Consider the following 20,377-nt stretch of genomic DNA (forward strand, 5'->3'; position numbering starts at 1 on the left):
CGTCTGGGGGTCTTGATTAGCCTTACCTCAGGTTTTCACCCAGAGAGTAACGGGCAGGTAGAGAGAGTCAATCCAGATGTGGGCAGGTTTCTGTGGTCCTATTGCCAGGAACGGCCGGGGGAGTGGGCAGCGTTTGTGCCCTGGGCCGAGATGGCACAGAACTCGCTTCGCCATTCCTCGACTAACCTCTCCCCATTTTCAGTGCGTATTGGGGTACCAGCCGGATCTGGCACCGTGGCATCAGGTTCAGACCGAGACTCCTGCGGTGGATGACTGGTTTAGGCGTGCGGAGGAGACATGGGAGGTGGCCCGTGTCCATCTCCAGAGAGCCGCGCGTCGCCAGACCCGGTGTTCGGACCGGGTCTGGCTCTCGACCCGTAACCTGCCCCTCCACCTGCCCAGCCGGAAGCTGGGTCCGCAGTTTGTGGGGCCATTTAAAGTCCTGAGGACTGATTATCGTATTAACCCCTCGTTCCATGCGTCTCTCCTCAGGCTGGTGGAGTTTCACCGTCACCGTCGCCGCTGGAGCCGCGCGTCAAGGGGGGGTACTGTCATGACTTCCGACAAAGTCGGCTCCTCTCCTTGTTTGGGCGGCGTTCGACGACCGACGTAAGCGGCTTTCTAGGCATCGCTGCTCCATTTTTCATATATCCATTTGCCTTGTCTTGTTTCCATACACACCTGGTTTTCGTTTCCCTAATGTATTTAACCGTCTGTTTCCCATCATGTTTTGTGTGTAATTGTTTCATGTTATTGTGCTGTCTTATTACGCGCTTTACTTTTGTTATGTTCCGTGTTTTGAGCACATTTGATTTATGTAGTGCTCTCGTTTTGGAACTAAAATAAAAGTGTGCCTGTTCACCTCACGCAACTCTCCTGCACTTGACTTCGCCTCTTATACACCCGATTGACAACAACATAATAATATAATTTTGCACCATATCTAAGAAAAATAAATAACAATGTGCAAAATTGCAGCATCGCACTTAAAATATTAAACTGGTCCCTCTTTTCTCTCTCTTCTTTATTGCCATGTTATAACCAGCAGCACACAGCAAAGCTGACCATATTTTTGCTTTTTTGAGAGATTTGCATTCAGAAATGCAAGCTGCCTCACTTGAGGGGCTGATGCGGTTTCTTCTCCCAGTAATTATTTGTCCTGTTTTCGAGAAGACCCTCTCAGAGGGAACGGATGTGGCCACTATGCAGAGTCTCCCTGTCATGACTTTAGTAAGCTGTGGGTAGACAGAGGCCTTGTTCTTCCACCAGCTCAGAGGATCTGCAGATCTATTTGGAGGGGCTCCTCCAAATAGGATCGGACCTCCATTAAGGCATCTGCTGAGGGATTCCTTCGTGCTGCATCCCCAGTTGCTCTCTCCTCAAACAGCATCCAAACAGCAGATGTTTGTGGCACTACTTCTGCTCCATCTGATCTCTCTTCTTCCTGTTGCCCTGGTGCCTGCTGGGGCTGTCCCTCCCTGCTGCTGAGGTTATTCTTTGAAGAGCCTCATCAATCGCTCTGGCTTCACTGGGACCATTTAAACATTTTAATGGCTTTGGTTATGTTAGCTGCATTGTCACTAACACAACAGACCACTTTTCCATCTACTTTCCATTCTCTGGCCACTCTCAACAGTTCCTCTGCCAAATTATCTGAGGTGTGTCTGTCGCTGAACTCAAAGCAGTCCAGAAGACAGCTAGACATTGAAAGATCTTCAATGAAGTGACATGTAACTGACATGTAAGACGTGGTTACCCTTGATGTGTGCTCTTGTACAGTTGTGTAATAAGTGATTTTGAAAGGGTTTTCCTGCTTGTAATTGTGTACTTTGGATTTAGGTGATTGCTAAAACCTCTGTCCTCCACGATTGAAAATGGCTTGAAATCTTTGGCAATCATTTTAGTCAATGCAATATCAATTTAGCCTTGTTTTGCTACAGACATAGACTATGGCATAAACTGGTCCATAGAAGACTGCGTTGCTGTGTGTCGCGGAGTAGGTCTACTTGGCTGAGTGGATACATCTCCACCACCACTAGCAGGCCCGCTAGCTTCTCGAAGCTCCGGTACAGCAAGCTTCACAGTTGGGTGCACAGTTCGCATATGCCGGTGTAGGTTGTGCGTAGAACCGGCTATATATGAGATTTTGTTTTGGCAAATTCTACACTGTGCTTTAACATTCTCTACATTATTAAAATGCATCCAAATGCTATTGTGCTTCTGACTCATGTTCCAGCTGTTGTTTTCACAGCTGTTAAGTGTGTGACAGTTAGTGAGTTGGTTCATTAGTTGGGTTGGCACTGCGTGTCTGATTTACAGGAACAACAGGTGAGGCTGTTAGTCTGAGCAGACAGAATGAATATGTGCGCGCTTGAGCATTTAGGACTCTATTATTTTATATATTTTTTCGTTCTTTGAAATTAGTTCATTCTATTAATTTAAATATTATTCATATCTCATTTTTAAAATATTTCTATAAATAGATTTGGCTCTTCTGATATGCGAGCCGAATCATTCGCGAATGACCCATCACTATTTTACTCTAAATCAGTGCCCTGAAACTCATGTTTATTAGGACTGCAAGTTACGCTGGCTTGCAAACTTGTGTAATTCCTATTGTAATCAACCAGAGTTTGGATATGCAACATTTGTATTTTTTTCTCCCCCGCATCCTGCATTCAAAATGACTGCCAAGTTGGAAAGATGATGACATGAGACTACTTATACCATCTAATCTGATACAACCATTTCAGTAACAGGTGGATTAGTTAAAAAATATATGCTATTTATATTTGAGTAGCATAAGATGAATTAATTAATGTACATGCAAAACCATAGATATTAAAACAAACACATTTTGAAAATCTACCCGCTGGGAGATATGATAATGCTGGCCGTGGTTTTGGTTAAACACTGGTTATTAACACCAACACTTGGGTTCTTTTACAACAATGACGGTTAATCTAACACCTGAATCAACACTAGAAATGTTACACTGAAAAATCAACACAAGGTAACATTGGCCAATTTGCTGTGTGGTAAAGGATGTGAGACTAATATCACTACAGACAATAATAATTTTAATATGGAGGAAAATAGAGTGAAAGAAATGAAAGAGAATGGGTAAACAATGTGTTGACAACACTGCATAATAATGCATTGTAACCTTCTCCAATTGCATAACTAATTAACTGCAGTCAAGCATCCACATTTGATTCATCTTACAGTATATATCAATTGGTCTGAACCCACCTGAACACCTGTAAACACTTCATCATTGTGTAGATTAATTGTTGCTTTGTGCAAATACTTAGGAAGCATCCTCCATGTAAATAACTACATTTATTCAAAGAGGAAATCCTTTAGTCATCACTTCATTCATCAATATGGTAGGTTCTTCCAGAAAGAAGGTTGCTTGCATGTCCCTTGAGGCATGCATAATAATGAAGAGGAAACACATGTGTAGTGGTTTCCTTTCCTCTTTACCATAGCCACTGCCCTAGCCTGAAAGCATTTTTTTGGTACGCATACAGTCCACATTCAAGGTTTCCAAACGGCCAAAACATTCAATGAGATCCAGGGATATGGTGCAAAGGTTTTTCTTCTTATATCTAACAAAAAAAAAGATTATCCAATCAACTTAAAGCATAGATTACTTGGCATGGAAAATACATAATATGACCTGTCTGTAGGTCTGTATGGTCAAAAGACTATACCACTCCCGCGTCTAGCTAGGACTTCTCCCCCCGAAGGCCCAACTTCCTGCTTTTATCCTAACACACTTACAGCAGTACAATGAAGGTGCAAGGGTTGGCGGGCAAAAACTAAGTTGCACTAATAACAAATGAATATATCTCAATCAAGTGAATATAAATCATAAAGGTACGTACCTAATATTTCACCAAATACGTTCATATTTAATATATTTACACAAACGTAAATGGAGCTCTGTATGTTCTGTCTTTTATACAAATATGTCCAAATCGGCACTAACAACGTGTAGCTAGCGTTAATCACGCATGGTTTGTACATGTACAGTTGAAGTCAGAAGTTTACATACACCTTAGCCAAATACATTTAAACACAGTTTTTCACAATTCCTGACATTTAATCCAAGTAAAAATTCCCTGTCTTAGAACAGTTAGGAACACCACTTTATTTTAATAATGTGAAATGTCAGAATGATATTAGAGAGAATAATTTATTTCAGCTTTTATTTCTTTCATCACATTCCCAGTGGGTCAGAAGTTTACATACACTCAATTAGTATTTGTTAGCATTGCCTTTAAATTGTTTAACTTGGGTCAAACGTTTCGGGTAGCCTTCCACAAGCTTCCCACAATAAGTTGGGTGAATTTGGACCCATTTCTCCTGACAGAGCTGGTGTAACGGAGTTGGGTTGTTGCCTCCTTGCTCGCACACGCTTTTTCAGTTCTGCACACTAATTTTCTATAGGATTGAGGTCAGGGCTTTGTGATGGCCACTCAAATAACTTGACTTTGTTGTCCTTAAGCCATTTTGCCATAACTTGGGGTATGCTTGGGGTCTTTGTCCATTTGGAAGACCCATTTGCGACCAAGCTTTAACTTCCTGACTGATGTCTTGAGATGTTGCTTCAATATATCCACATAATTTTACTTCCTCATAATGCCATCTACTTTGTTAAGTGCACCAGTCCCCCTGCAGCAAAGCACCCCCACAACATGATGCTGCCACCCCCGTGCTTCACATTTGGGATGGTGTTCTTCGGCTTGCAAGCCTCCCCCTTTTTCCTCCAAACATAATGATGGCCATCATGGCCAAACAATTCTATTTCTGTTTCTCAGAAAAGTATGATCTTTGTCAGTTGCAAACCGGAGCAGTGGCTTCTTCCTTGCTGAGCGCGCTTTCAGGTTATGTCAATATAGGACTCGTTTTACTGTGGATATAGATATTTTTGTACCTGTTCCTCCAGCATCTTCACAAGGTCCTTTGCTGTGTTTCTGGGATTGATTTGCACTTTTTGCACCAAAGTACGTTCATCCCCAGGAGACAGAACATGCCTCCTTCCTGACCGGTATGACGGCTGCGTGGTCCCATGGTGTTTATACTTGCATGCTATTGCTTGTACAGATGAATGTGGTACCTTTGAAATTGCTCCCAAGGATGCACCAGACTTGTGGAGGTCTACATTTTCTTTTCTGAGGTCTTGGCTGATTTCTTTTGATTTTCCCATAATGTCAAGCAAAGATGCACTGAGTTTGAAGCTAGGCCTTGAAATACATCCACACCTCTAATTGACTCAAATGTTGTCAATTAGCCTATCAGAAGCTTCTAAAGCCATGACATAATTTTCTGGAATTTTACATGCTGTTTAAAGGCAGAGTCAACTTAGTGTATGTAAACTTCTGACCCACTGAAAATGTGACTTTTAAGTGAAATGATCTGTCTTTAAAATATTGTTAGAAACATGACTTGTGTCATGCACAAAGTAGATGTCCTAACCAACTTGCCAAAACTATAGTTTGTTAACAAGAAATTTGTGGAGAGGTTGAAACACTTATGTTGGAGTAATTAAAACTTGTTTATGTAAACGTACAACTACAACTGTACATACGCTATGCTACAGTAGAAATTACAACACAATATACAGAAAATAAGGCACTTACTTTGATTGGAATGCACACATGTCCAAAGTTATTATTTGTAAGGAAAACAACAATGAAGGCAATGTGAGCGCCAGCCAGAAAATGTTCCAGGGGAAAAAAGTTTGTGCTAGACTGCACTAATGTCTGCATATTTGATCTGTGTAAACACTGGGGAGGTGATAGGGCTGTCATTGAAGAGATAGGTTTGTCCAGTTCAGTAAAGCCTCAAATACACATTTCCGCCACAGTGAAATGGGCTACGTCTAAGTGAATTAATGAGGAGGCGGAACACACATCAATTTAAACTTTTGTTAGAAACTTAAACTTGTTAGAAAATCATTTGTGACTTGGTTTTCGGGCAGCGCAGGTTAACAGTCCTGTTGCGTAACAATCACATTTTGGAACAGTGAATGCATTCTGATGTCACGTGTATTAAAATACTGATGCTGGGGCGACCATTAGAGATATTTGGAACTCACGAGTGAAAAAGTAAATCAACATCTACCCTAAGTGGAAAATAATATTACAGGGCTATATTTGCTACATTTTAATGTCAAAATCAGACTCTAGAATATCTACCAAAAAAAATGTGTTCAATAGAGATTAATTAAGTATTACTTCGATTTCTAAATGCTATACAATCAGAAGACATTTTTCTCTCGAGCACATGGGGGAGAAGAGAGTGGCTCGCTCATCACAGCAACATGTCCCAGCAAAGACACAGGTACAGGGGCAGGGCAGACACTTTCATTAAAGGAATCCTGAGGATAATGCACTTTTACTGTTTGACCAAATCATGATTTTAGCAACACCCAGAACTCATTCTGACATTGCTTGTTCTATTCTTTATCTTTTGGTTGATAATGTGTGTATTGTTATTGTATTGGTAGATACCCCTGCAGTGTTGGAGATAAATAACGTGAGCATTTTGCTGCACCTTTCATAAGATCTGCAAATGTGTGTACATGACCTGTAATGGTTTTCTTCTATCTCCTCCTCGGAAGAGGAGATGTAGCAAGGATCGGACCAAAACGCAGCATGTAGATTGCGATCCATGTTTAATGGAAAAAACACATGTAAACACGAATCAATACAAAACACTACAAAAACAATAAACGTAACGAAAACCGAAAACAGCCTATACTTGTGTCAACTAACACAGAACAAGGACATCAGGACACTAAGGAAAATCACCCACAATACAACCAAAGAATATGGCTGCCTAAATATGGTTCCCAATCAGAGACAACGATAACCACCTGCCTCTGATTGAGAACCACTCCAGACAGCCATAGACTTTCCTAGAACACCCTACTAAGCTACAATCTCACTAACATACACACCAAAACCCCCAGACAAAACACACCACAATACAAAAACTCCATGCCACACCCTGGCCTGACCCAATACATAAAGATAAACACAAAATACTTAGACCAGGGCGTGACAGAACCTCCCCCCTAAGGTGCGGACTCCCGAACGCACCTCAAAACAAATAGGGAGGGTCCGGGTGGGCGTCTGTCCATGGTGGCGGTTCCGGCGCGGGACGTGGACCCCACTCAATAAATGTCTTAGTCCCCTCTCCTCGCGTCCCTGGATAGTCCACCCTCGCCGCCGACCATGGCCTAGTAGTCCTCACCCAGAACCCCACTGGACTGAAGGACAGCTCGGGACTGAGGCAGCTCGGGAGTGAGAGAAAGCTCGGGAGTGAGAGAAAGCTCAGGAGAGAAAGCTCAGGAGTGAGAGAAAGCTCAGGAGTGAGAGGAGGCTCAGGAGTGAGAGGAGGCTCAGGAGTGAGAGGAGGCTCAGGAGTGAGAGGAAGCTCAGGAGTGAGAGGAAGCTCAGGAGTGAGAGGAAGCTCAGGAGTGAGAGGAGTGAGAGGAAGCTCAGGCAGGTAGATAGATCTACCAGATCCTGGCTGGCTGGTGGTCTCAGCAGATCCTGGCTGACTGGCAGATCCTGGCCGACTGGTGCTACTGGCAGATCCTGGCCGACTGGCGCTTCTCGCGGATCCTGGCTGACTGGCACCTTTGGAAGATCCTGGCTGACTGGCAGATCCGGAAGATCCTGGCTGACTGGCAGATCCGGAAGAGTCTGGCTGACTGGCAGATCCGGAAGAGTCTGGCTGACTGGCAGATCCGGAAGAGTCTGGCTGACTGGCAGATCTGGAAGAGTCTGGCTGACTGGCAGATCTGGAAGAGTCTGGCAGATCTGGAAGAGTCTGGCTGACTGGCAGATCTGGAAGAGTCTGGCAGATCTGGAAGAGTCTGGCAGATCTGGAAGAGTCTGGCAGATCTGGAAGAGTCTGGCAGATCTGGAAGAGTCTGGCTGACTGGCGGCACTGGGCAGACTGGCGGCGCTGGGCAGACTGGCGGCGCTGGGCAGACTGGCGGCGCTGGGCAGACTGGCGGCGCTGGGCAGACTGGCGGCGCTGGGCAGACTGGCGGCGCTGGCGGCGCTGGGCAGACTGGCGACGCTGGGCAGACTGGGAGCACTGGCGACGCTGGGCAGACTGACGGCGCTGGGCAGACTGGCGGCGCTGGGCAGACTGGGAGCACTGGCGACGCTGGGCAGACTGGCGACGCTGGGCAGACTGGCGACGCTGGGCAGACTGGCGGCGCTGGGCAGACTGGGAGCACTGGCGGCGCTGAACAGGCGGGAGGCTCCGGCAGCGCAGGAGAGGAGAAAGGCTCCGACAGCTCTAAACAGGCGAGGCGCACTGAAGGCCTGGTGCGTGGTGCTGGAACTGGTGGTACTGGATCGAGGACACGCACAGGAAGCCTGGTGCGGGGAGCTGCTACCGGAGGACTAGAGTGTGGAGGTGGCACAGGATGGGCTAGACCGTGAAGGCGTACTGGAGATCTTGAGAGCAGTGTTGGCACAGGACGTGCAAGGCTAGGGATGTTCACAGGAGGCCTGGTGCGTGAGGCTGGCACCAACTTCACCAGCCGACTAACACGCACCTCAGGACGAGTATGGAGCGCTAACCCAGGTGCCATCAAATCCCCGACACGTTCCGTCGGTCGAATTCCATGCAAAAAGTACCAACACAGCAACTCCCTCATTTCTCTCTCCTCCAATTTCCCCATTAACTCCTTCACAGTCTCTGTTTCGCTCACCTCCAACACCGGCTCTGGTTTTGGTCTCCTCCTAGGCTCCTCACGATAAACAGGGAGAGTTGGCTCAGGTCTGACTCCTTACTCTGCCACACTCTCCCTTAGCCCCCCCCAAGAAATTTTTGGGGCCAATTCTCAGGCTTACGTCCGCGTCGCCGTGCTGCCTCATATCTGCGCCTCTCAGCTTTCACCGCCTCCAGTTCCTCCTTGGGGCGGCGATCTTCTCCAGCCTGAGCCCAGGGTCCTTCTCCGTTTAGGATTTCCTCCCATGTCCAGAAATCCTTATAGCGCTTCTCCTCTTTGGGCTGCTCCTGCCTGTTGACACGCTGCTTGGTCCGTTTGTGGTGGGTGATTCTGTAACGGTTTTCTTCTATCGCCTCCTCGGAAGAGGAGGTGTAGCAAGGATCGGACCAAAACGCAGCATGTAGATTGCGATCCATGTTTAATGGAAAAAACACACGTAAACACGAATCAATACAAAACACTACAAAAACAATAAACGTAACGAAAACCAAAAACAGCCTATACTTGTGTCAACTAACACAGACCAAGGACATCAGGACACTAAGGACAATCACCCACAATACAACCAAAGAATATGGCTGCCTAAATATGGTTCCCAATCAGAGACAACGATAACCACCTGCCTCTGATTGAGAACCACTCCAGACAGCCATAGACTTTCCTAGAACACCCTACTAAGCTACAATCCCACTAACATACACACCAAAACCCCCAGACAAAACACACCACAATACAAAAACTCCATGCCACACCCTGGCCTGACCCAATACATAAAGATAAACACAAAATACTTAGACCAGGGCGTGACATGACCAATAAACTTAGATTTTTGATTTGAAACCGTACCCCTATTTTTGCGAGTGATTATTTTACATTTATATTCAAAATATTGCTTCCAAAAATGTACTGTTATACTCTTTATGTACCCTAAAAGGCAATGAAATGTACCATGTGAGATCATTATGTGTACTGTACCTCTTAAGGTACATTATGTGCATTGTCATGACTCTCCTGGGTGAGGATCAAAAGGTGCTAGATCAGCTTGGCAAATGGCTGACAGATGGCTGCCAGACCTGTGCTGTGTGTAGAGAGAGACTTGCCGCCAAAACTTTTTTCTCAAAAAAGTGAACATTGGAACATTATTTCTGACATCCAAATGTTTGGAATGGTGAGTGGGGATCTAAAGAATAATCATGAGATATTGTTTATTATTTTGTGATGTCATTAAAAACACCTTGAGGATTGATCCTAAACAACGTTTGCCGTGTTTCTGTCGATATTATGGAGCTAATTTTGAATAAGGTTTGGCGTTGTAGTGGTAGCATTTTCCGTTCGATTTCTCAGCCAAGCATGATGAACAAACGGGAGCTATTTCGCCTACAAAAATAATATTTTTGGAAAAAAGGAACATTTGCAATCTAACTGGGAGTCTACTGAGTGAAAACATCCGAAGTTCTTCAAAAGGTAAATTATTTAATTTGGTTGCTTTTCTTATTTTCGTGAAAATGTTGCCTGCTGCCAGCAGAGTCTAGCATAGCATTATGCCATGATAAACTTACACAAATGCTTGTCTAGCGTTGGCTGTAACACATATTTTGAAAATCTGAGATGACAGTGTGATTAACAAAAGGCTAAGCTTGTGTTTGAATATATTTAATTTGCGATTTTCATGAATAGGATTGTTTTTCGGGGTATTTATGTCCGCTGCGTTATGCTAATTTGTTTGAGGCTATGATTACGCTCCCGGATCCGGGATTGCTAGTCGCAAGAAGTTAAGGATGGTGTAACAAAATAACTAACTCTGAAATTCTATTTGTCAAGTTTACATCTAAATGTTGTATGAGAGTATTTTGGTTAAGATAGACATGTGATTTTAGTCTTCTAAATTAGATAATAGTTTCCCATAACTTTTGCCCAGTCGGTAACCACGCCCAAGTGAGCGCAGACATTGTGTCGGCGTGATGGAGCACCCGCTTTTTACCCGAGGATAAAAACCTTGGTAACGATATTTACATTCAGACCAGAAAACGTGAGGAGGTAGTCGACACGTTTGAAATGCTGAGTCCAGTAGATGGACAGCATGAGCTGAAAGTTACGAATGGTTGAATCTCAAAGACTCAACATGAGGTGAGAAGATAACCTCACCTATCAGACCAGAAAAGTGTGGAGCATTGGCCACGCGTTGAAATGGTTATAAACTCTGAACCTCTCAACACAAGTGAAGAATATAAAGACCAGAAAAGTTGACAGTTTACAGCTATGCATGTAAAAGGATCTAGAACTTGACTATCTACCTGAGAAAGGAAGGAGAAGATCCCATCTCAGACAATCATGGTGCATCTGAAGAAACATCCCCTATAAGCTGGAAAAACTAAGTAGGACATTGTGACCTCTGATGGACAACCAGAACCTTACACCCATCCAGCCCCTTCCTCATAGAAGGGTTGGTTGGTTTCAACAGAGAGACAACGAACAAAGACACGTAACTAGATTGCATATATTACCCAAACGGGCGGCAGTTCGTGAGCAAAGTATTATAATTACTTTGAGGGTAGTTCCTAAATGTACGATAAGTTTGACTCTCTTTGCTTCTCCCTCTCCATATGTGTAACACGTGGTCATATCTTGTCAGTCCACTAGGGACTTTTGTCTCATGTAAGTGTGTATGTGTATTCTGTGTTATTATTTAGTTAGTTAGAAAAAAAAAAAGAAATACATTTGTGTAGAATGGGGTTCTTGCGGATTCAAGAAGTCTGCAACGTTCAGAATGAGACTGATATGAGGTAATGATTAATAAGTGCCTGTTATCGATATATAATTTATATATCTTCGAGTTTAATTTGGGAGATGGTAACTCATTAAACAACTTCTTCTTGATTAATTTAAAGGAGCAACAATTAAACACAGTTAATTCGATAAATAACAGTCATCACATTAATGATAGTCACGTCACGACAGTATTTGAATCTTGTTCTACCCCAGGGAACAATACTGTACCCTAAGCTTACCTTTACTACCAAGAGTGTATACCAACCACCGCTTTTATTTGATTCTGTTGAATTCTCTAGTTCCTTCTGAACTTCTGAAGGAATGTTTCACTCGTTATTTCTTCGAGAGTAATTTGCGACTGCAAATGGGAGCTGTTCCTTGTGTGATTAAAAGATACCTTGAGGGTCTTTCAATGAGATCGGGGTCACAGGTGAAACCATTCCATGGCAACATTTCTACAAAGGCAGAAGCAATCTTCTCTCTGATTGAGCCTTTCTAAATATAATCCAACTCATTATGAGAACAATTTTTGTGATACTTTGGCCCAGATCCTTGGAGTTTGGCTGAAGCAGAGGATTTAAACTGTGGTGGATATATGGATTATCCTGTTTGAAATGTGACCTCTGTGGAATGGGGATAGAGGAAAGAGACATTTGTAGCATTTTGGTACTGCAGCCTGAGGACTTTGAGAACTGAAGGGAAGATTAAAAATAACTGAAATCTCACTTGTTTTTCCACTGATAGAGTAAACACTGCTCTATGGCTCACCAATGTTTATTTCTGGAACAAACAAGAAAAGAAGTGAGTGCCCGAGCTAAGATGTGACCTGACATAAATACCAAGCCTGCAAAGATGTGCCATGCTCTAGGTAAGTAAAGGTCACCCAAGATGTATTGCCAACATCTTTTAAACGCAATGACAACCACCAGCCACCTCAGGTGTTAAACCTGTTATTAGGATGTTGTGTTATGTGCTTCACTCAGGTACATGGGTATCATAGCAACAACTGCAGCAGGAAGAGTGTCAAAGGCAAGTTGTCAACAGTAAAGCTGGAAAAACAGGTCACAGCGTTCACAAAATGCCAAAACAAAGTTGAGGGTGCCTAAAATAATCGCTCTGGTGCCAGGCAACATTATAGAAAGGATACAAATCACTGGAAAAATGCAAATGTCAGCCTTTTTTGATCCATGGGGGCTTTTTGATCCATGAGGGCTTTTGTCAATAGTCTTTGTAAGTATTGCGCAAAGGGAGAGAAGGTAATTCAACTTGATAAAACATCCAAGTGTACCCGCTGAAGCACAAAAAGTAATATAAGCACAATGCAACCCCACAGAGAGAGGCAATTCGATGTGCATCCAGCAGCTGCTTTCCAATTCTCCCCAGATGGCACCCAGGACAAGGACAGCAGGTGATGAAATGCAATGCAACACTCCATTCGAGATGCCTAAACCACCTTAACAGAGATAACGGAGTAAACCACAACATCAGAAATGGTCTTAGATGCACAGGGGGTGGTGGCCCAAGAGGCCCTTGAGGAAAGCTCTAAAAGTTAAGGATGGAGGTGGATCTTGGTTCTTACCGTCTACACAAGCCGGACTGGCTCTCGTGGTGCCTGCAATCTGACCCTTTTTGCAGGCACACCTCGCCGTCTGTCGTGCTATGGTCCGCCGTGGCTGACTGCTGTCCCGGTCCAGAGTAACTATCTCACAAGTACCCGCTGCCAACTGACCTAAAGACAGGAAGAGTGAAAGGAAATTATGTAAGAGAGAGATAACAATTGGAAGTGAAGTATATTCTACATGGTGGAATTACCATTTCAAGAAAAATATTTCCAATGTAGAAACATTTAAGTGAAAGGTTGCATTGAATGGATACAAAGCAAGAACATTAACCAACCAATCATTCACCACCAATCAACCATTCACCACTAAACTAAAAACAAAGGTATTTTCCAGTTACCTTTCCCCTCACCTCCTATAGGCTAACATCATCTCTGACAACGTCACACGTGATAACATTGCCGATAGAGGATTCCCTAGATATCCATTTATACATCCCAGTCATATTTCAGACTGTTTAATTTCCCTTCCTCAGTGCATGGATGAGGTGGGCCAGTTGTTTGATTAGACACCAGAGATGTTGATGTATCTAAGTCCAGGGACCTTTTGACCTATCTCCTGATTGGACATTAACCTGTGTGAGTGGACTGGCCCTGGGGCATTCTCCATAGGGACTCAGTGGGTTCTCAGAGTCAGTGATTATAATTTGCAAGCACCGTGGTGTGGTAATTTAATCTGGCCCCAAGTCACAGTGTAGAGGTTCGGGGGAGTTAATTAAGTTTAATGCAGAGACACATTCAGAGGAATAGTGGGCTGTCTAGGATAGTGATTCAAAAGTACAGAGAGAAATGTTCAAGTCTCTCACAGGTTTCCAAGTTAAAAAAGGAGCACAACACGTGGGCCAGTATCCACAAAGCAAGAGCTGATCTACATATACAGTGCATTCGGAAATGATTTAGACCCCTTACATTTTTCAGAATTTTGTTATGTTAAAGACCTTATTCTAAAATGGATTACATGTATTTATTCCCTAATCAATCTACACACAATACCCCGTAATAACAAAGCAGAAACTGTTTTTTAGACATTTTTGCAAATGTATTACAAAAACCCAGCCGGAAATATCACGTTTATATACAGTACCAGTCAAAAGTTGGATCACCCTTTTTATTTTTATTTTACTATTTTATACATTGTACAATAATAGTGAGGATATCAAAACTATAAAATATCACATATGGAAGCATGTAGTAACCAAAACAGCATCAAACAAATCAAAATATATTTTACATTTTAGATTCATAAAAGTAGCCACCCTTTGCCTTGATGACAGCTTTGCACACTCTTGGCATTCTCTAAACAAGCTTCACCTTTCTCAGCAGTCAGAGTTCCCACATATGCCGACCACTTGTTGGCTGCTTTTCCTTCAATCTACGGTCCAACTCATCGCAAACCATCTCACTTGGGTTGAGGTCGGGTGATTATGGAGGTCAGGTCATCTGATGCAGCACTCCATCACTCCTGTGGCAGCTGCTAGCCAGGTGGTTAGAGCGTTGGACTTGTAACCGAAAGGTTGCAAGATCAAATGCCCGAACTGACAAGGTAAAAATATAGGTAAAAAGGTACAAATCTGTCATTCTGCCCCTGAACCAGGCAGTTAACCCACTGTTTCTAGGCCATCATTGAAAATAAGAATTTGTTCTTAACTGACTTACCTAGTTAAATAAAGAAAAACATTTTTTTTAACTATCCTTCTTGGTCCAATAGCCCTTACACAGCCTGAAGGTGTGTTGGGTCATTGTCCTGTTGAAAAACAAATGATAGTCCCAATAAGTGCAAACCAGATGGGATGGTGTATCGCTGTGGTAGCCATGCTGGTTAAGTGTGCCTTGAATTCAAAATAAATTATTGACAGTGTCACCAACAAAGCACATCACACCTCCTCCTCCACGCTTCACGGTGGGAACCACACATGCGGAGATCATCTGTTCACCTACTCTGCATCTCACAAAGACACGGTGGTTGGAACCTAAAATCTCAAATCTGGACTCCTCAGACCAAAAGACAGATTGCCACTTGTCTAAGGTCCATTGCATTTCTTGGCCCAAGGAAGTCTCTTCTTCTTATTGGTGTCCTTTAGAAGTGGTTTCTTTGCAGCAATTTTACCATGAAGGCCTGATTCACGCAGTCTCCCCTGAACATTTCATGTTGAATTGTGTCTGTTACTCTGTCTCTGTTAAGTATTTATTTGCGCTGCAATTTGTGGCTGGTAACTCTAATGAATGTACCCTCTGCAGCAGAGGTAACTCTGGGTCTTCCTTCCCTGTGGCGGTCCTCATGAGAGCTAGTTTCAACATAGCTGTCATGGTCTGACCTTAGTTCTTTTATTTAAGTCTTTGTTTTAGTATGGTCAGGGCATGAGTTGGGTGGGTTGTCTATGTTCGTTTTTCTATGTTGGTTTTTGAATTTGGCCTGGTATGGTTCTCAGGTGTCGTTGTCTCTGATTGAGAATCATACTTAGGTAGCCTTTTTCCACCTGTGTTTCGTGGGTGTTTGTTTTCTGTATGTCACCTTACAGAACTGTTTCGTTTCATTCGCCTTTGTTATCTTGTTTAGTGTTCTCTGTTTAACAAATATGAACATGGACACGTACCACACTGCATATTGGTCCGATCTTGACTACTCATCCTCAGATGACGAGGAGAACCGTTACAATAGCGCTTGATGGTTTTTGCGACTGCACTTGAAGAATCTTTCAAAATTCTTCCAATCTTCTTTATTGACTGACCTTAAGCTTAAAGTAAAGTAATGTTGGACTGTCGTTTTTCTTTGCTTATGTGAGCGGTTCTTGGTATTTTACCAAATAAGGCCATCTTCTGTATACCAACCCTACAATGTTACAACACAACTGACTGGCTGAAACGCATTAAGAAGGAAAGACATTTCACAAATGAACCTTTATCAAGGTACACCTGTTAATTGAAATGCATTCCAGGTGACTAGCTCAGGAAGCTGGTTGATAGAATGCCAAGAGTGTGCAAAGCTGTGGCTAGTATGAATAATATAAAATACATTTTTGGTTACTACATGATTCCATGTGTTATTTCATAGTTTATGTATTCAAATCAAAATCAAATCAAATTTTATTTGTCACATACACATGGTTAGCAGATGTTAATGCGAGTGTAGCGAAATGCTTGTGCTTCTAGTTCCGACAATGCAGTGATAACCAACAAGTAATCTAACTAACAATTCTAAAACTACTGTCTTATACACAGTGTAAGGGGATAAAGAATATGTACATAAGGATATATGAGTGAGTGATGGTACAGAGCAGCATACAGTAGATGGTATCGAGTACAGTATATACATATGAGATGAGTATGTAGACAAAGTAAACAAAGTGGCATAGTTAAAGTGGCTAGTGATACATGTATTACATAAGGATGCAGTCGATGATGTAGAGTACAGTATATACGTATGCATATGAGATGAATAATGTAGGGTAAGTAACATTATATAAGGTAGCATTGTTTAAAGTGGCTAGTGATATATTTACATAATTTCCCATCAATTCCCATTATTAAAGTGGCTGGAGTTGGGTCAGTGTCAATGACAGTGTGTTGGCAGCAGCCACTCAATGGTGGCTGTTTAACAGTCTGATAGCCTTGAGATAGAAGCTGTTTTCAGTCTCTCAGTCCCAGCTTTGATGCACCTGTACTGACCTCGCCTTCTGGATGATAGCGGGGTGAACAGGCAGTGGTTCGGGTGGTTGATGTCCTTGATGATCTTTATGGCCTTCCTGTAACATTGGGTGGTGTAGGTGTCCTGGAGGGCAGGTAGTTTGCCCCCGGTGATGCGTTGTGCAGACCTCACTACCCTCTGGAGAGCCTTACGGTTGAGGGCGGAGCAGTTGCCGTACCAGGCGGTGATACAGCCCGCCAGGATGCTCTCGATTGTGCATCTGTAGAAGTTTGTGAGTGCTTTTGGTGACAAGCCGAATTTCTTCAGCCTCCTGAGGTTGAAGAGGCGCTGCTGCGCCTTCTTCACGACGCTGTCAGTGTGAGTGGACCAATTCAGTTTGTCTGTGATGTGTATGCCGAGGAACTTAAAACTTGCTACCCTTTCCACTACTGTTCCATCGATGTGGATAGGGGGGTGTTCCCTCTGCTGTTTCCTGAAGTCCACAATCATCTCCTTAGTTTTGTTGACATTGAGTGTGAGGTTATTTTCCTGACACCACACTCCGAGGGCCCTCACCTCCTCCCTGTAGGCCGTCTCGTCGTTGTTGGTAATCAAGCCTACCACTGTTGTGTCGTCCGCAAACTTGATGATTGAGTTGGAGGCGTGCGTGGCCACGCAGTCGTGGGTGAACAGGGAGTACAGGAGAGGGCTCAGAACGCACCCTTGTGGGGCCCCCGTGTTGAGGATCAGCGGGGAGGAGATGTTGTTGCCTACCCTCACCACCTGGGGGCGGCCCGTCAGGAAGTCCAGTACCCAGTTGCACAGGGCGGGGTCGAGACCCAGGGTCTCGAGCTTGATGACGAGCTTGGAGGGTACTATGGTGTTGAATGCCGAGCTGTAGTCGATGAACAGCATTCTCACATAGGTATTCCTCTTGTCCAGGTGGGTTAGGGCAGTGTGCAGTGTGGTTGAGATTGCATCGTCTGTGGACCTATTTGGGCGGTAAGCAAATTGGAGTGGGTCTAGGGTGTCAGGTAGGGTGGAGGTGATATGGTCCTTGACTAGTCTCTCAAAGCACTTCATGATGACGGAAGTGAGTGCTACAGGGCGGTAGTCGTTTAGCTCAGTTACCTTAGCTTTCTTGGGAACAGGAACAATGGTGGCCCTCTTGAAGCATGTGGGAACAGCAGACTGGTATAGGGATTGATTGAATATGTCCGTAAACACACCGGCCAGCTGGTCTGCGCATGCTCTGAGGCGCGGCTGGGGATGCCGTCTGGGCCTGCAGCCTTGCGAGGGTTAACACGTTTAAATGTCTTACTCACCTCGGCTGCAGTGAAGGAGAGACCGCATGTTTTCGTTGCAGGCCGTGTCAGTGGCACTGTATTGTCCTCAAAGCGGGCAAAAAGTTATTTAGTCTGCCTGGGAGCAAGACATCCTGGTCCGTGACTGGGCTGGGTTTCTTCTTGTAGTCCGTGATTGACTGTAGACCCTGCCACATGCCTCTTGTGTCTGAGCCATTGAATTGAGATTCCACTTTGTCTCTGTACTGACGCTTAGCTTGTTTAATAGCCTTGCGGAGGGAATAGCTGCATTGTTTATATTCGGACATGTTACCAGACACCTTGCCCTGATTAAAAGCAGTGGTTCGCGCTTTCAGTTTCACGCGAATGCTGCCATCAATCCACGGTTTCTGGTTTGGGAATGTTTTTATCGTTGCTATGGGAACGACATCTTCGACGCAAGTTCTAATGAACTCGCACACCGAATCAGCGTATTCGTCAATATTTTCATCTGACGCAATACGAAACATGTCCCAGTCCACGTGATGGAAGCAGTCTTGGAGTGTGGAGTCAGCTTGGTCTGACCAGCGTTGGACAGACCTCAGCGTGGGAGCCTCTTGTTTAAGTTTCTGCCTGTAGGCAGGGATCAACAAAATGGAGTCGTGGTCAGCTTTTCCGAAAGGGGGGGGGCAGGGCCTTATATGCGTCGCGGAAGTTAGAGTAACAATGATCCAAGGTTTTACCACCTCTGGTTGCGCAATCGATATGCTGATAAAATTTAGGGAGTCTTGTTTTCAGATTAGCTTTGTTAAAATCCCCAGCTACAATGAATGCAGCCTCCGGATAAATGGTTTCCAGTTTGCAAAGAGTTAAATAAAGTTCGTTCAGAGCCATCGATGTGTCTGCTTGGGGGTGGATATATACGGCTGTGATTATAATCGAAGAGAATTCTCTTGGAAGATAATGCGGTCTACATTTGATTGTGAGGAATTCTAAATCAGGTGAACAGAAGGATTTGAGTTCCTGTATGTTTCCTTCATCACACCATGTCTCGTTAGTCATGAGGCATACGCCCCCGCCGCTCTTCTTACCAGAAAGATGTTTGTTTCTGTCGGCGCGATGCGTGGAGAAACACGTTGGCTGCACCGCATCGGATAGCGTCTTCCCAGTAAGCCATGTTTCCGTGAAGCAGAGAACATTGCAGTCTCTGATGTCCCTCTGGAATGCTACCCTTGCTCGGATTTCATCAACCTTGTTGTCAAGAGACTGGACATTGGCAAGAAGAATGCTGGGGAGTGGTGCGCGATGTGCCCTTGTCCGGAGTCTGACCAGATTCACATTTTTTTTACAGTGTATAAAATAGAGAAAAACCCTGGAATGAGTAGGTGTGTGTATACATTTTTGACTGGTACTGTAAGTATTCAGACCCTTTACTCAGTACTTTGTTGAAGCACCTTTGGCAGCGATTCCAGCCTTGAGTTCTCTTTGGGTATGACGCTACAAGCTTGACACACCTGTATTTGGGGTGTTTCTCCCATTCTTCTCTGCAGATCCTCTCAAACTCTATCAAGTTGAATGGGGAGAGTCGCTCCACAGTTATTTTCAGGTCTCTCCAGAGATGTTCGATCGGGTTCAAGTCCGGGCTCTGGCTGGGGCGCTCAAGGACATTCAGAGACTTGTCCCAAAGTCACTTCTGCATTATCTTGGCTGGGTCGCTGTCCCATTGGAAGGTGAGCCTTCACCACAGTCCGAGGTACTGAGCGATCTGGAGAAGGTTTTCATCAAGGATCTCTTGTGCTTTTCTCCATTCATCTTTGCCTCAATCCTGACTAGTCTCCCAGTCCCTGACACTGAAAAAACATCCCCACAGTATGATGCTGCCACCACCATGCTTCACCGTAAGGATGGTGCCAGGTTTCCTCCAGACATGACGCTTGGCATTCAGGCCAAAGAGTTCAATCTTGGTTTCATCAGACCAGAGAATCTTGTTTCTCGTGGTCTGAGACTCCTTAAGGTGCCTTTTGGCAAACTCCAAGCGGGCTATCATGTGCCTTTTACTGAGGAGTGGCTTCCATCTGGCCACTCTATGATAACGTATTGATTGGTGGAGTGCTGCAGAGATGACTGTCCTTCTGGAAGTTTCTCCCATCTCTGTCTGAGTGACCATAGCTTCTTGGTCACCTCCCCGACCAATGACCTTCTCCCCTCAATTGCTCAGTTTGGCCTGGCAGCAAGCTCTCGGAAAATGTCTTGGTGGTTCCAAGCTTCTTCCATTTAAGAATGATGGGATGGAGGCCACTGTGTTTGTTCGGAAC

General features: G+C 44.2%; 1 protein-coding gene across 1 annotated transcript in view; it reads right to left on the bottom strand.

The window, feature by feature from the left end:
• LOC115134658 (chemokine-like protein TAFA-5) overlaps window positions 1-20,377 on the bottom strand; it is a 123,765-nt gene that overhangs the window by 66,351 nt on the left and 37,037 nt on the right. The window contains exon 2 of the mRNA XM_065022159.1: window positions 13,116-13,265. Within this exon, the coding sequence (XP_064878231.1) occupies window positions 13,116-13,265 (150 nt within the window). The remainder of the gene's footprint in view (window positions 1-13,115; window positions 13,266-20,377) is intronic.

The sequence above is a fragment of the Oncorhynchus nerka genome, linkage group LG9a (genome assembly GCF_034236695.1).
Source record: "Oncorhynchus nerka isolate Pitt River linkage group LG9a, Oner_Uvic_2.0, whole genome shotgun sequence".
Taxonomy (NCBI): Eukaryota; Metazoa; Chordata; class Actinopteri; order Salmoniformes; family Salmonidae; genus Oncorhynchus; species Oncorhynchus nerka.